Source organism: Microtus oregoni, unplaced genomic scaffold (assembly GCF_018167655.1).
Source record: "Microtus oregoni isolate MIOR12 unplaced genomic scaffold, Mior012 000048F_ref0000485, whole genome shotgun sequence".
NCBI lineage: Eukaryota > Metazoa > Chordata > Mammalia > Rodentia > Cricetidae > Microtus > Microtus oregoni.
This window is the reverse complement of record NW_024543222.1, coordinates 13,704,347-13,717,690: the sequence shown is the minus strand read 5'-3', so window position 1 is coordinate 13,717,690 and position 13,344 is coordinate 13,704,347. Positions and strand designations below refer to the sequence as shown.

At 46.3% G+C, this 13,344-nt stretch overlaps 1 protein-coding gene across 9 annotated transcripts in view; it reads right to left on the bottom strand.

Moving 5' to 3' along the window:
• The window catches only part of Strada (STE20 related adaptor alpha), a 33,486-nt gene that overhangs the window by 6,347 nt on the left and 13,795 nt on the right, over positions 1 to 13,344 (bottom strand). For all 9 annotated transcript variants that reach the window (XM_041636000.1, XM_041636004.1, XM_041636005.1 and 6 more), the window contains 5 exons: positions 5,695 to 5,797; positions 5,273 to 5,394; positions 3,407 to 3,515; positions 3,201 to 3,324; positions 176 to 347 (listed from right to left, as the gene is read on the bottom strand). In XM_041636000.1, coding sequence (XP_041491934.1) covers positions 176 to 347; positions 3,201 to 3,324; positions 3,407 to 3,515; positions 5,273 to 5,394; positions 5,695 to 5,797 — 630 coding nt within the window. The remainder of the gene's footprint in view (positions 1 to 175; positions 348 to 3,200; positions 3,325 to 3,406; positions 3,516 to 5,272; positions 5,395 to 5,694; positions 5,798 to 13,344) is intronic.

Sequence of the window (13,344 nt, the reverse complement as noted above, 5' to 3'; positions counted from 1 at the left end):
CCACAGCTGCCAGGAATGGGTGCTACAGCACACCTGGCCAACAGGGGCTCTTCCCTCCAGAACCTCTTACTCTACCAGAAACAGGGAGAAGCCCCATCCCAGCAAATTCCTGGGCTTCCTTAGGAAATTATGAATGGGTGGGAGAAAGGGGCTCCTTGGGCCCAAGGACACAGACCTGCTGGAGAACTTCTGGGCTGAGCCACGGCAGGACCTTGACACTGTATTTTGGAAAATCATGGACTGCACGCTGCCGCTGCCCATGGCTGATCATGCTGAGGTTGCTCCGTAGACCGGACAGGTAGACCTTCCCATCCGTAGAAATCAGAATGTGGCTAGCCTTGACACTCCTACAGGGAGGTGGAGACAGTGTCACACACGGTCCTGATGCTACAAATCTGCAGTCTCCAAATATTAGACCTGGTCAGCTCTCACCCATATCGCATGCACATAAGTGCATCTCATACATACATAAAGGTATTTATGAATATTTTCAAACATACCTGAAAACAAGAAAGTAACATGCCCCATTCATGCACCATTAGGTTTTCTTTTTTAAGATTTATTTATTATGTACACAGTATGTACATGTAAGTCTCCATGCCAGAAGAGGGCACCACACCTCATTACAGATGGTTGTGAGCCACGATGTGGTTGATGGAAATTGAACTCAGGACTTCTGGAAGAGCAGCCAGTGCTCTTAACCTCTGAGCCATCTCTCCAGCCCAACATTAGATTTGTTTGTTCTGGGTTTTCAGACAGGGTTCTCTCTGTAATCCTGACTGTCCTGAAACCCACTCTGTAGACCAGGCTGGCCTTGAATTCACCTGCTTCTGCCTCCCGAGTGCTGGGATTAAAGGAGTGCGCCACCATACCCAGCCATTTGATTTAAACAAACAAAAAAGGTTTCTTTTTATGTTTAATCATGAGCACATGTGTCTGTCTGTGGGCGTGTATGTGCATAAGGAGGCTACAAGACAGTATCAGACCCCTGGAGCTGGAGTTGTAGGCAGTAGTGAGATACCAATGTAGAGCTGGGAACCAAACTCAAGTCTTCTGCAGAATTAGTAGACTCTCATAACCGCTGAGCTGTCTCTCCAGCTTAAAGACTTATTTATGTTGGTTGTGTGTGGGAGTGGCTATGTGCATATGTGCCTGCAGGGGCCCAAGTTGTCAGAGCTCTTGGAGCTGGAATTACAGACAATTGTGAACCACCCAATGTGGGTGCTGAGTCCTCTGCAAGAGCGGTATGTACTCTTAACTGCTAAGCCATCTCTCTAGCCCCTATGTTATTATATTTTAAAACTTACTATGTGCCTAGAACCAAAGTGCCCTCTAAATTTGTATCTTTATATCCGCAGATTAGTGTAGCTCTCAAGCCTCATCAGAGAGGTTTCTTTGTGTCGTGGATGATGACTAATGGCAAAACTGACAGCTGGTCAAAGTGCAGTTAGTGAGTGTCTAGGGACATCTGTGTCACTCTCCTCCCACCAGGGCCCCAGGACCATTGCAAAAAGAGGGATGGAAAGATGGTAAGAGCCAGAGGTGGAGCCAGGCAGTGGTGGCACACGCCTTTAATCCCAGCACTCGGGAGGCAGAGGCAGGTAGATCTCTGTGAGTTCGAGACCAGCCTGATCTATAAGAGCTAGTTCCAGGACAGGGTCCAAAGTTACGGTGAAACCCAGTCTTGAAAAAACAAACAAACAAAAAGAGCCAGAGGTAGGGAAGACCTGACCAAAACTGTCCTCTGGACACAACCTGACCACTGCACTCATGACCTCACAGAAGGTGTGGCTGCCTGCATAGGACCCAAGAAGACTGAGCCAGTCAGCATTCTAGCATTTCGAGAGAAAGGGGCTCAAGAACCTCCACCCTTAACTGAGAGGTTGATGGCTTCTGGGGGAGGAAGAGTCAGTTTTATTTAACAGTGTGGCCCCTAGCATGTTGACCATGTTATGGTAGATGGGCCCAGCCAGCCTGGAACTCATTATGTATCTAGGCTGGCCCCAAAGACTGAATGCTCTGATGTCTGCCTCTTACAGGCATATAAGATAGACCAATGATTTTTATCTGTTTGCTTTTGAGACAGGGTTTTTCTGTGTAGCTCTGGCTGTCCCGGAACTCACTATGTAGACCAGGCTGGCCTTGAACTCAGATCTGCTCCTAATACTTTTACTTTCTGTTCTTGAGAGTGCATGGGTGTGCTTTAAATTTATCTAATCCTCTCTGTTAAGCAATTCACTACTTTCTCACTCAGTGCTGACTTCAAGGGACCTACCATTTCCATTCTCTAGGGATAGACACTCAAGATACTTCTACTCAGTACAAATCTAACATCAGTCAGCATGCGGCAGATGATGTCTGCATGCGGCAGATGATGTTAGCATGCGGTAGATGTCTGCATGCAGCAAATGTCAGCATGCGGGTCCACTGATGGCATATAGCCAGAGCTGATACAAGCCTGCGTCCATGCCCCTGACTGGCTGCACTGGGTACCATCCAGCCTCCTAACCACCACCAGTTACTCATACAATGTGACATCATGTCTTTATCTGCAGTTTCTGATCGCTAGGGCTCGGCCGTAACCTCCCATCCTGCCACCCCGCTGTTCTTCCCTTGTTCTGCCCCATCTCCTTGTTGCTCATGTACATCACTCTGGCACACATTACTTTGTCATCGTGTCATTTATGAGACAGAAGTCTTTAAAGCCGATCTAAGCATACTTATCATTTTCTTGTTTTATGCTTTTAAATGTCTAGTTCTTATGTATCTAGGTCCCAAAACTGTTCCTCACACTGCCCTCTACGTAAGTCTGCAGTGTGGGGCTGGTGACATGGCTCAGTGGGTAAAGGCACTTGCTGCCAAGCCTTACCACCTCAGTTTGATCCCTGGAACCAATGAAGTGGAAGGAGGGCTCCAATTCCATTGTCCTCCCCCACTATGAGCTGGTTTTCCTGACAAAACCACTAAGCAATCTGTCTTTGAGTTGGCCATGAGCCTGCTCTGAGGCATATAGGAGTAAGGCAGGGGTCAGGGATCAGGGGACAGTGGTCCGCAGTAGACATATCTGTCACACAATAAAGATCAAGTGACTTCAGCACTGACAGACTAATGACTGTCCCCCGAGTGGCAAGCTCAGAATCCAGATCCTTGATTCTGAACTCCACCTTCACTAGGAAAGGGTGAAGTGGCTGGGAACACACCTGTGCACATAGCCCATGTGGTGGATGTAGTCCAAGGCCTTCAGCACCCCCTGCAGGATGTATGCAATCGCCAGCTCATTCATGCCGTCCATGAAGTGTGTGCCAATGAGATCCTTTGCAGAACCTGAAAAGGATGCCAAGGGTAACAGGAGAAAGAAAATGGCACAGAAGGAAGTGTCAGGTGTCCTAGAACCCTTCCCACTCACCATATGCCATGAATGATGTGACGACCCACAGCTCATTGTCTGAGATGAAGGTGGCTCGATATGGCACTATATTGGGATGGCTGAAGAGTTTAGAGACATGAAGCTCCCCCTGAAAGCAACGGCAAAGCTGAGTCAGGGTCACGAATGGCATTCAACATGAAGATGGCAGCGGGACAGTGTGGAGACCTAGTGTCTTCTGGATGCTCTCCTCAGAGTCCTTCCAGTGTAGGAAGGCCCACCGTGCCTGGGGAAAGTCACCTGATTTGCCCACTCGGGCTTTTGGGTGGCCCTGCCAGCCACCAACACTCACGAGGCTCAAAAAGTAACCCTTCACCATGCAGGGTCACTGCTGTCAACACAGTGAGAGTCAGCCGCCTCAGAGATGACCAAAATAAAGCAGTGGTTGAAGACTTGGGAAGTGATTCGCCTAATCCCAGGTCAAGGCTTACACTTTGTTCTAAGACAAGAGTACAATCCCAGCCTGGGTGCTGAGGCAGGAGGACTGTAAGTATGAGGACAGGCTGGGTAACAGTGAGATGGTAACTAAAAACAAATACCATATACATCAAAGTATAAGAGTTGACCGAACTAATGGACAAATCAAACTATGGAATACAAGGAGACATTTCCGAGCACCTTGACTGGGGTCCCCTTCCCCAGAAATAGGTGTGTGAAACATTTTTTTAAAAAAGTTCAAAGGAACTTCAGAAGAGCCAGGACCAGTACTCTGAGCAGTGGTTCTCATCTTCCTGATGCTGAGACCTTTAACACAGCTCCTCATATCATGGCAACCCCAACCAAAAAATCATTTCATTGCTACTTCATAATTGTAATTCTGCTACTGTTATGAACTGTAATGTAAACATCTAAGGGGTCGTGACCCACAGGTTGAGAACCACTGGCTTAGAAAGTTGGGTAGGAGGACTAATGAGTTTGAGGCTAGCCTGTGCAATGTGAGTTCTAGAGCAGCTGGAATGGAAGACCCTATCTACAAAGAAATTAAAAACAAATCAAAAAATGCAGAAATTTCAGGTTCCTGGCCTTTATGACCTAAATTGAGACCATGTAGGCAATTCCTTTTGCCTGTTTATTGTTTCAAAGAATAAAATCCAAAAAACAGGTGGATCTTTGTGAGTTCGAGACCAGCCTGGTCTACAGAGCTAGTTCCAGGACAGGCTCCAAAGCCACAGAGAAACCCTGTCTCGAAAAACCAAAAAAAAAAAAAAAAATCACATGGGCAAACATGTTCTGGAATAAATTAAGTTTTCTCCTACAAATAACTAAGCTAGACTGGCCCCGTCTAGCAGTTATGAACAGAGGAACTTGAACAACATGGTCAGGTAAGCATCCTTAAGGAGCACGCTACATATGAGGTGCAGGAGCTGCACACAGCCCTGAGTCCACACTGCGCTGGGCACTGTGAACACTGGTATCATAGGACCACGAGGAGTCTCACCCCACTTGGATCCTACACCAGTTTAGCAAGAGGGAGACTCTGTGCTTATCAAATCGAAAGGCATCTGCAGCAAACATGATGCACTGATGGTCACTGATTGCAGAGCAGGTGGCCCTGCTTGTGAACAAGACGTCCTGGGGCTGAGTGCCTCTCTGCTGCCTACACTGTTGTACTTGCCTGTCTCTCTGAATAATGCAGAACAAGGCAAAGAAAAATGTTTAAAGAAGAAGGGACATCTGGGCTGAGCACCATCACAGCCTGATGGACAGTGTCAAACACGAAAGACCCTTCGCTGCTGCCTCCTGACTTCTCAACACATGGTCCGCCTAAAGCAACTTCTAGAGGAATGAAATGAGATTACTATGTAACTGGGAGCCCACCCTCCAGGGGTCACACCCATACTTCATTACCTGCAAGAATGTCACCATCTCATTGGAACAAGCTTCTAGGTTGATCCTTCGTACTGTCACATATTCTCCTGTTGGCTTGTACCTGGCTAAATTCACTGTCATTAAGTCCTCAAATCCTTTACCTAAAAGAAAAGACAAATGAGTTAAACAAAGACAGCCACAAAGATTTATCTACTCTAAAGAAAAGAGACTCAATTGCAGCAGAAAATTCTAGTTAGAATATAGCTGACATTTCTTGGTTTTCCCATCAGTCCTTTTCAGCCCATCATTGTAGTGGTCCATGGCCTCCTAGAAATGATGTCTTCCCATCCTTGGCACAAGAAACCCATAAAGCCCACTGTCGCCACAGATTCGTGCAGCTCTCTGCTGCTAGGCTAGCTGAGGAGCTGTGGCAGGAAACTGGGCATGTCCCTGGGAATTACCTATGATGGTGAGCAGCTCATAACACCCGCCCTCTGGCAGAAAGCTGCCCATGTTCTCCGGTTTAGAGAAGGATGCTATGGACTCTGAGCTCGCCTCATTGGCCTAAGGAAAAAGAAGAAGAGGTTAACTGAGAAAATGGGGGTGGGGCAGAGGTGGTACCAGATCCATGGGGAGTATCACTTTTACAGCACACACAGAAACCCTGGCTGTGGCACAGAAAAGTGAAAAAAGTGCAACATAGTGAACACTCCTCGCAGACCAAGTGTGCAATCTACAAACGAGGACAACCGTCCCGGTCACCTGCCACTCTGCCTGACCTCTCCAGTGACCAACCGCTAAAGTCTACCCAGATCTTGGTGGAGAAAGGATGTATGGAGAAAAGCATGAAAAAAAGCCAGGGTTAGAGAAATAGTTTCCAGTTTTCTGCTGCATTGGGGTCCAATTTTTAAGGTGCCAAACTGCAAGGTTCTAAATGGTCAGAACAATAATCTTGTTCTAGAGCAGCGGTTCTCAACCAGTGGGGGGGAGGGGTTGTCATATATGAGACATCCTGCATATCGGATATTTACATTGCAATTCAGAACAGTAGCAAGATTACAGTTATGAAGTAGCAACGAAAATAATTTTATGTTTGGGGATCATGAGGAGCAGTATTAAAAGGTAACATCATTAGGAAGATTGCAAACACTGTACTAGAGGAACACTGCTAGAGGAGCCCCATTCCTTTAGCAAACCGAGAGTCCAGGCTAGTCATTCTTGATATCCCCATGAGATGGGAGAGTAACTGACTCCCTCAGCTACAGGCCCAGAGTCTGCATGGTCAGCTCCTGGGTCCCTGTCCCCTCAGGCAGAGGATGAAGCTGGGTACCAGCCATTGAGGATATGGACACCCCTAGCCTTTGAAGTCCTGAAGAAAGGCGGCCAGCATTGCTGAATGTGGGAAGCAAAACAGCATACAGCAGTACAGCTTTCACAGGCCTCCTTTCCTCTAGGCCCAAATGCCTTCAAATGACTTGGGGAGCGGATTCTTTTCTCCTTAATCCTCCCTGCAGGTGTGTCTAGCTGGAATGCAGAATCTGAGGTCTACGCTGTGTACCAGTCATAAGCCTGGCCTCCAGTCAAGTGGTGGTGCATGCCTATAATCCTAGCATTCAGGAGGTGGAGGCAGGAGGATCAGGAGCTTCAGGCCAATTTTGGCTACAGGAGACCCTGCCTCAAAAAGCCAAACAAAATAAAACAAACCTGGCCTTGAATCGGAAGAAACTGTTGTCAATGCACAAATGGCTCTTGACTCAGCATTAACGGTAAAAGCTGAAAATGTTCAGACAAGGTGGGAGAGACAAGAATATGACTGCAGAGACGCCACAAAAACATTGTGCTTAGCATCCTATTTCGAACTCAGGACCACGAGGGGTGCACCCACACACTGAGACAATGGGGATGTTCTATCGGGAACTCACCAAGGCCAGCTGGCCTAGGTCTGAAAAAGCATGGGATAAATCCGGACTAGCTGAACATAGCGGACAATGAGGAATACTGAGAACTCAAGAACAATCGCAGTGGGTTTTTGATCCTACTGCACGTACTGGCTTTGGGGGAGCCTAGGCAGTTTGGATGCTCACCTTATGAGACCTGGATAGAGGTGGGCGGTCCCTGGGCTTCCCACAGGTCAGGGAACCCTGATTGCTCTTTGGGCTGATGAGGGAGGGGGACTTGATCAGGGGAGGGGAAGGGAAATGGGAAGCGGTTGCGGGGAGGAGGCAGAAATCCTTAATAAATAAATAAATTAAAAAAAAAATAAATATGCTCTTCAAAGCCCATTTACACTGTCTGATCTTCCTTCCTCCTTTCCCACACTAGTTGAAGAGGTGGAACAGATACTTATTTTTTTTTTTTTTAAGACAAGACAAGGTCTTTATAAACCAGCTGGCCTTGAATTTAGAATCTGCCTGCCTTTGAACTCCTGCGTGCTAGGGCCTGGCCTGGAATATATGGCAATCTCCCTGCCTCTGCCTTCCAAGTGCTGAGATTAAGGAGTACACCACCATGCTAATGCTCTTTCAATAACAGAAGTGCGGGCCAAGAAGGTAAACAATTTGCTAAGTAATGAGAATGTGCTTCTGTGACGTAGAAAGATGCAGGCCTCTGCCAGGAAGGGTCTTGTTGCTGATGGGGTGCATCTGGTCTACAACTACTAATAATGCCTAGCTCCATAAAAAGGCCAAGTGGCTCTGCCTTATACTTAAGAGTGATACTAAAAGCTGGGTGTAGTGGCGCACACCTCTGATCCCAGCACTGGGGAAGCTGAAGATCTCTGTGAGCTTGAGGCCAGCCTGATCTACATAATGAGTTCCAGGAGAGCCAAGCTACACAGTGCCACCCTGTCTCAAAACACAAACAAAATGAGGAGGGAGGGAGGAAGGGAGGGAGGGGGAAAAGGGGGAGGGAGAGAGACTAGGAGGGCTCTAGTTGAGCAAAATGGATCCCTTTTAATAAAGTCTATTTTCAATTTAATCCCTTTTTTGTTTTGTTTTGTTTTTTCCTTTGAGACAGGATCTCTCTGTGTAACAGCTCTGGCTGTCTTAGAACTCATTTTTTTTTTTTGGATCAGGCTGGCCTTGAACTCACAGAGATCCACTTGCCTCTACCTCGAGTGCTGGGATTAAAGGCATGTATCACCCAGCTTTTTAATCCATCTTTTCTACTCTAAGACTCAGCCATAATATTCTATTCAGTTATAGTTCACTGACTTTCACTGTTGTATAATATTCTTTCCAGGAATATATATCAAGTCATCCATGCCAACACTGATGAGACCAGGTTCTTTTCCAGCTCCGCTACGATGAACGGCACTACTACAAACATGTCTATGTCTCCTGACCAGAAAGAATTACCAGGCAACTTTATGAGACAATGACATATTGCTTCCCAGACAACTGCACTATTCACACCACACTCAATCCTGCATGGTTTTTAATTGTGTTCATGTCATTGTTATTATTGTGTGTGTACGATACACTCGTGTAGGTGTGCACACGTACTGCTTTGAAGGTCAGAGAGCATCTCTGTGCAGGCAGTTCTCTCCCTCCACCTTTAACTGAAAGAACTGGGGACTGGAGTCAGGTCACTGGGTCTGCATAGCAAGGGCCTCTCCCTACTGAGCCACACTGCCAGTCCTCTTGCAGTGTGGCTTGCTCTCAATAAAACCAGTGTTTGGTTCACAGGAAGCTGGTGGGTTGCTGTTAGATCTAGCTCCCTGCTCTGGACTGTGAGTGCCCACAAGGCTGGGTTCTTGCCCACCTCACTTTCCTCATCTCCCCAGTCACTTTCCCCATGCAACAAGCATGTCTCTGCTCTTAGTGAACCTGTAACAATCATCTCACCTGCAAAAGTTTTTTTTTAATTTATCTTTATTTTGTGTCCTGGTTTGTTTTTTTGTCCAGCTTGATGCAAGCTGGAGTCATCTGGCAAAAGCAAATCTCAGTTGAGAAAACTGGCTGAGTTGAGAAAATGGCTCCATCAGATTGACTACAGGCAAGTCCAAGGCATTTTCTTGGTTAATGGTTGTTGTGGATGGTGCCACCTCTGGGCAGTAGCCTTAAAGAAAGCAGGCTGAGCAAGCCATGGAGAGCAAGCCAGTCAGCAGAGCTCTTCAGTTCCTGCCTCCAGGGTCCTGCCCTGACTTCCCTCAGGGAGACAATAAAGCTGTGTATTGAAATAAATCCCAAGTTTCTTCCTTACATGGCTTTTGGGCATGGATTTACTACAGCAATAGAAAAGAAACTAAGACAGAAACTGGTACCAGGTTCACAGGGTACTGCTGGAGAGACCTGGCCGTGTTGTTTAGGAAGGACTGTGGACGGAGTTTAGAACTTTGAGCTGGAAAAGCCACTGAGTACTTAGCCCTTAATGGGTTGTCCTGTGGGAGCTTAAGAAAAAATATTGTTGGGAGCAATGTCTGCCTCTGGGTTCCTGCCTTTCTGCCTTAGTTTCCCTCAGTGATGAGCTACAAGCTGCAGGATGAAATAAGCTCTCTCCTCCCCAGGCTGCTTTTGGTTGTGGTGTTTATCATAGCAACAGAGAGCAAACTAAGACAGTGTGTGTGTTTTGTCTACACATATGCAAGTGCACGTGTATGCAATACCTGTAGTGGCCAGAAGAGGGAGTCAGATCACCCGGAACGAAAGTTACAAATGGTTTTGGAGTCACCACATGGGTGCTGAGAACTGAACCTGGGTCTCTACAAAAGCAGCAAGTGTTCTTTAACCTTTGAGCCATCTCTCCAGTCCCTTTAACTGGAACACTCCTACTTGGCTACAACTTCCATCCCCATTTTTTTGTTGTTGTTTTGGTTTTCAGATAGTGTTATACAGCTCAGGCTAGCCTCAAACTCTATGTAGCTGAGGCTCCCCCATCACACCCATTTTACACCAAGTACACACATGCCCATCTTTTTTCTCATCACTGTCTTCTTATCATTTAGGTCTCAAATACTTCAGAGATGACCCTGCCAGCAGAGCAGAGTAGGCTCCTATCACTTGACTTCGCTACTTGCTTTACATTCCTCACAGAAGTCACTGCTAAAGCTGAGTCAGCTATTTACTGTCAGCTCCACTAGAAATGCGCTAGAGAGGGTCCTTGACTGCCATGCTCACTGCTGTAGTAGCAGCAGCAATAACCAGGAATAACTTGACAATCATAAAAGCAAAGCAGGAACTCAGGAAGCTTTCTGCAACCTTCCAATGAGAATGAGTAGGGTGAATGTCGATCCCTCTGGAAATCGGGCTCAGAGATACATTGGTCCTGCAGCACCTTTACTAGGGCCTGACACCTGCGGGCAATCAAGCATTACTTCTTTGTTGTTGTTGTTTCTGAGACAGGGTTTCTCTGTAGCTTTGGAACCTGTCCTGGAACTCGCTCGGTAGGCCAGGCTGGCCTTGAATTTACAGATCTGCCTGTCTCTGCCTCCTGAGTGCTGGATAAAAGGCGTGCGCCACCACCGCCCAGCACGTTAACTTTTTTTTTAAGTGAGCGACACTATGGCCCTGATGAGAAGTAACTGTTTAAAGCTGTCGCTCATTTCCAAACTTCTTAAACTTTCTCCAGTTTGGAAAAGAGATGAAGGGGCTGGAGAGATGGCTCAGTGGTTAAGAGCACTGCCTGCTCTTCCAAGGGTTCGGAGTTCAATTCTCAGCAACCACATGGTGGCTCACAACCATCTGTAGTGAGGCCTGGTGCCCTCTTCTGGCCTTCAGGCATACACGCAGACAGAATATTGTATACATGATAATAAATAAATATTTTAAAAAAAGAGATGAAGAAGAAGAATTGAGTCCTCAGAGTAAAGTATTTGTTATATGTACTTTTTTATTATATGTATTTTAAACAACTCTGTGGAAATCTACAAATGGAAATTTCTTTATTACCTGTGTCCTACTTCCCAGCAGGGAGGCATACAAGACACACTACCTAATGAGCTCCAACTATGGCAATTCTTGTTGCGCACACGCAGGGAAAGCCTCAATGAACTGCTTACGTAGGAACCTGACAAATACTTCCATGATCTAGCTGTACAGAAAATGACCGGAAAGTGCAACCTTTAGCAATCAGTTTTTTAGGTGCTGGGAAACGTGGCGCTTCAGGAGATGAACTAGTCTAGAGGCTGCTGCAGCTTCTACATGGTTCTGCCTGACTCACCACAAACCACTGTGAAACAAGGCTATGCCAGAGTCAGCGGCCAGTTTTCATAGGAAGCAAACAAAGCAGGAAAGAGAGGGAAGATTTGTAAACAGGACAGAAGTATTTCCATGTTCCTGGGGAACAGGATTAGTCATACTATATCATCAATCCCCTCTAGGTCACCTGCGCGGCTACACATCTACTCTCCTCTCACAGACCTGAAGTGAATTACACATCTCAACTGGCTTCCATAGACGGATTAAAATGCAGGATTCATGAGAGGTCTGTTCTGCTGCTGACACAAGAAAGGGGGTGTCCTGGCTAGTTTTCTGTTAACTTGACCCAGCTAGATTTCTCTGGGAATTGTGAAGATGCCTCCACTAGATTGCCTGTAGGCACGTCTGTAGAGTATTTTCTTGATTAATGGCTGATGTGGGAGGTCCCAGCCCACTGTGGGTGGCTCCACCCATGGGCAGGTGGTCATCAGTGGTATAAAGAAGGCAGTCTGAGCAAGCCAGAGAGAGAAAGCCAATGAGCAGCGTTCATCCATGGCATCAGCTTCAGTTCTTCCTTCCAGACTCCTAAAGTTCAAGTTCCTGCCTTGACTTCCCTCAATGGGCTGTGACTCCGAATACGTAAGCTAAATGAGTTCCTTTCGGTCATGGTGTTACCATAGCAACAGAGAACACACTAAGACAGTGGTGCATGTGTATGCATATGGGCACTGCTGTGTCACAACAGCCAGGTCTGCTGGGAAGGCTGTGAAGGATGGGGGGAATTTGGGGCTGGAAAAGCTGCTGAGTTCACTGAGTGGTTGCGGGAACCTGGAAGCCAACGCTGAGAGTGGGGTGGATGATGGAGGGCTGGCTTGTGAAGTTTCAGGAGTAAGCAAAGACTATGGGGCTGTTCATGTGCTTTTGGAATTAAGATTTGAGGTTCTGTCAGCTAGGGTTGAAGAACCGGCTGTGACTCACAGAAGACCAGAGCTCATTAAAGTCTTCCAGATTTTAAAAGTCTGTTTAGAGCAAAGGGACGGAATTTTAGCTCACTAAACACAGCCTAGCATAGTTACAGCACTGTAACCTGGAATCACAAATTACTCAAGGAAATTCTGTTTTGTTTTTTTTTTTTTTTTTTTAGGTCCCCACAGCATTAAAAAACATTTTATTTATTTTGAAGCATTTTAAAAACACATAAGCCATTGACAACTAAAAATAACCAAATAACCATAAACCAGTAGCATTATTTAAAACAAAATCCAATAAAGCATAAGACAGTATGATACACTACCAAATGAACACATTCAACTTACTACAGGTTTCACCCAGGACAGTTTTTGCTAGAACACCAGCAGCTATGAGCATATGAAAAACATGTCATTAGTATTTTTTTATGAAAAAAATCCAATCTTAAAAGTTATTTAAAATTTTTAATTTTTTAAATTTTATTTGTCTCCTGAATGAAAACACATGGGTCTGACGGACAGGCACTCCTGGGAAACGGTGTAAATGCAGTCAGAACTAATCTAAGCATCACCACCTTCACTCAGCCTTGGGCTTGCCCCACAGGAAGAGGGGTCTGCCATGGGAAGGTTCTGTTCTTATCTCTCCCTCTTCTCAGGGTCTCACTCTTGAACAAACCCTGGTGGCCTCAAACTTATGGTAATCTTCCCGCCTCAGCCTCCGAGTGCTGGGCCCATAGGCAAGTGCCAGTCTGCCCAGCCGCTGTGCTCTTTTTATAAGACCACGATTCACATTTTCCAAACAGCGTGGCGCATTGTGCACATCTGGTGCTAGTTACTTAGGGAAAGTAAAGCACAAGTGGAGGGGGAAGATAGCAAGAATCTTGCAGCTTTTGCCAGTTTTTTTTTATTTGTCTTGTATAATTTTTTTTGCGGGGGGGAGGGGAGGTTGAGTTTTAAATATTTTTTCCCCAATTGCATGTGCACACGAGCAGGAATGCGTATGTGT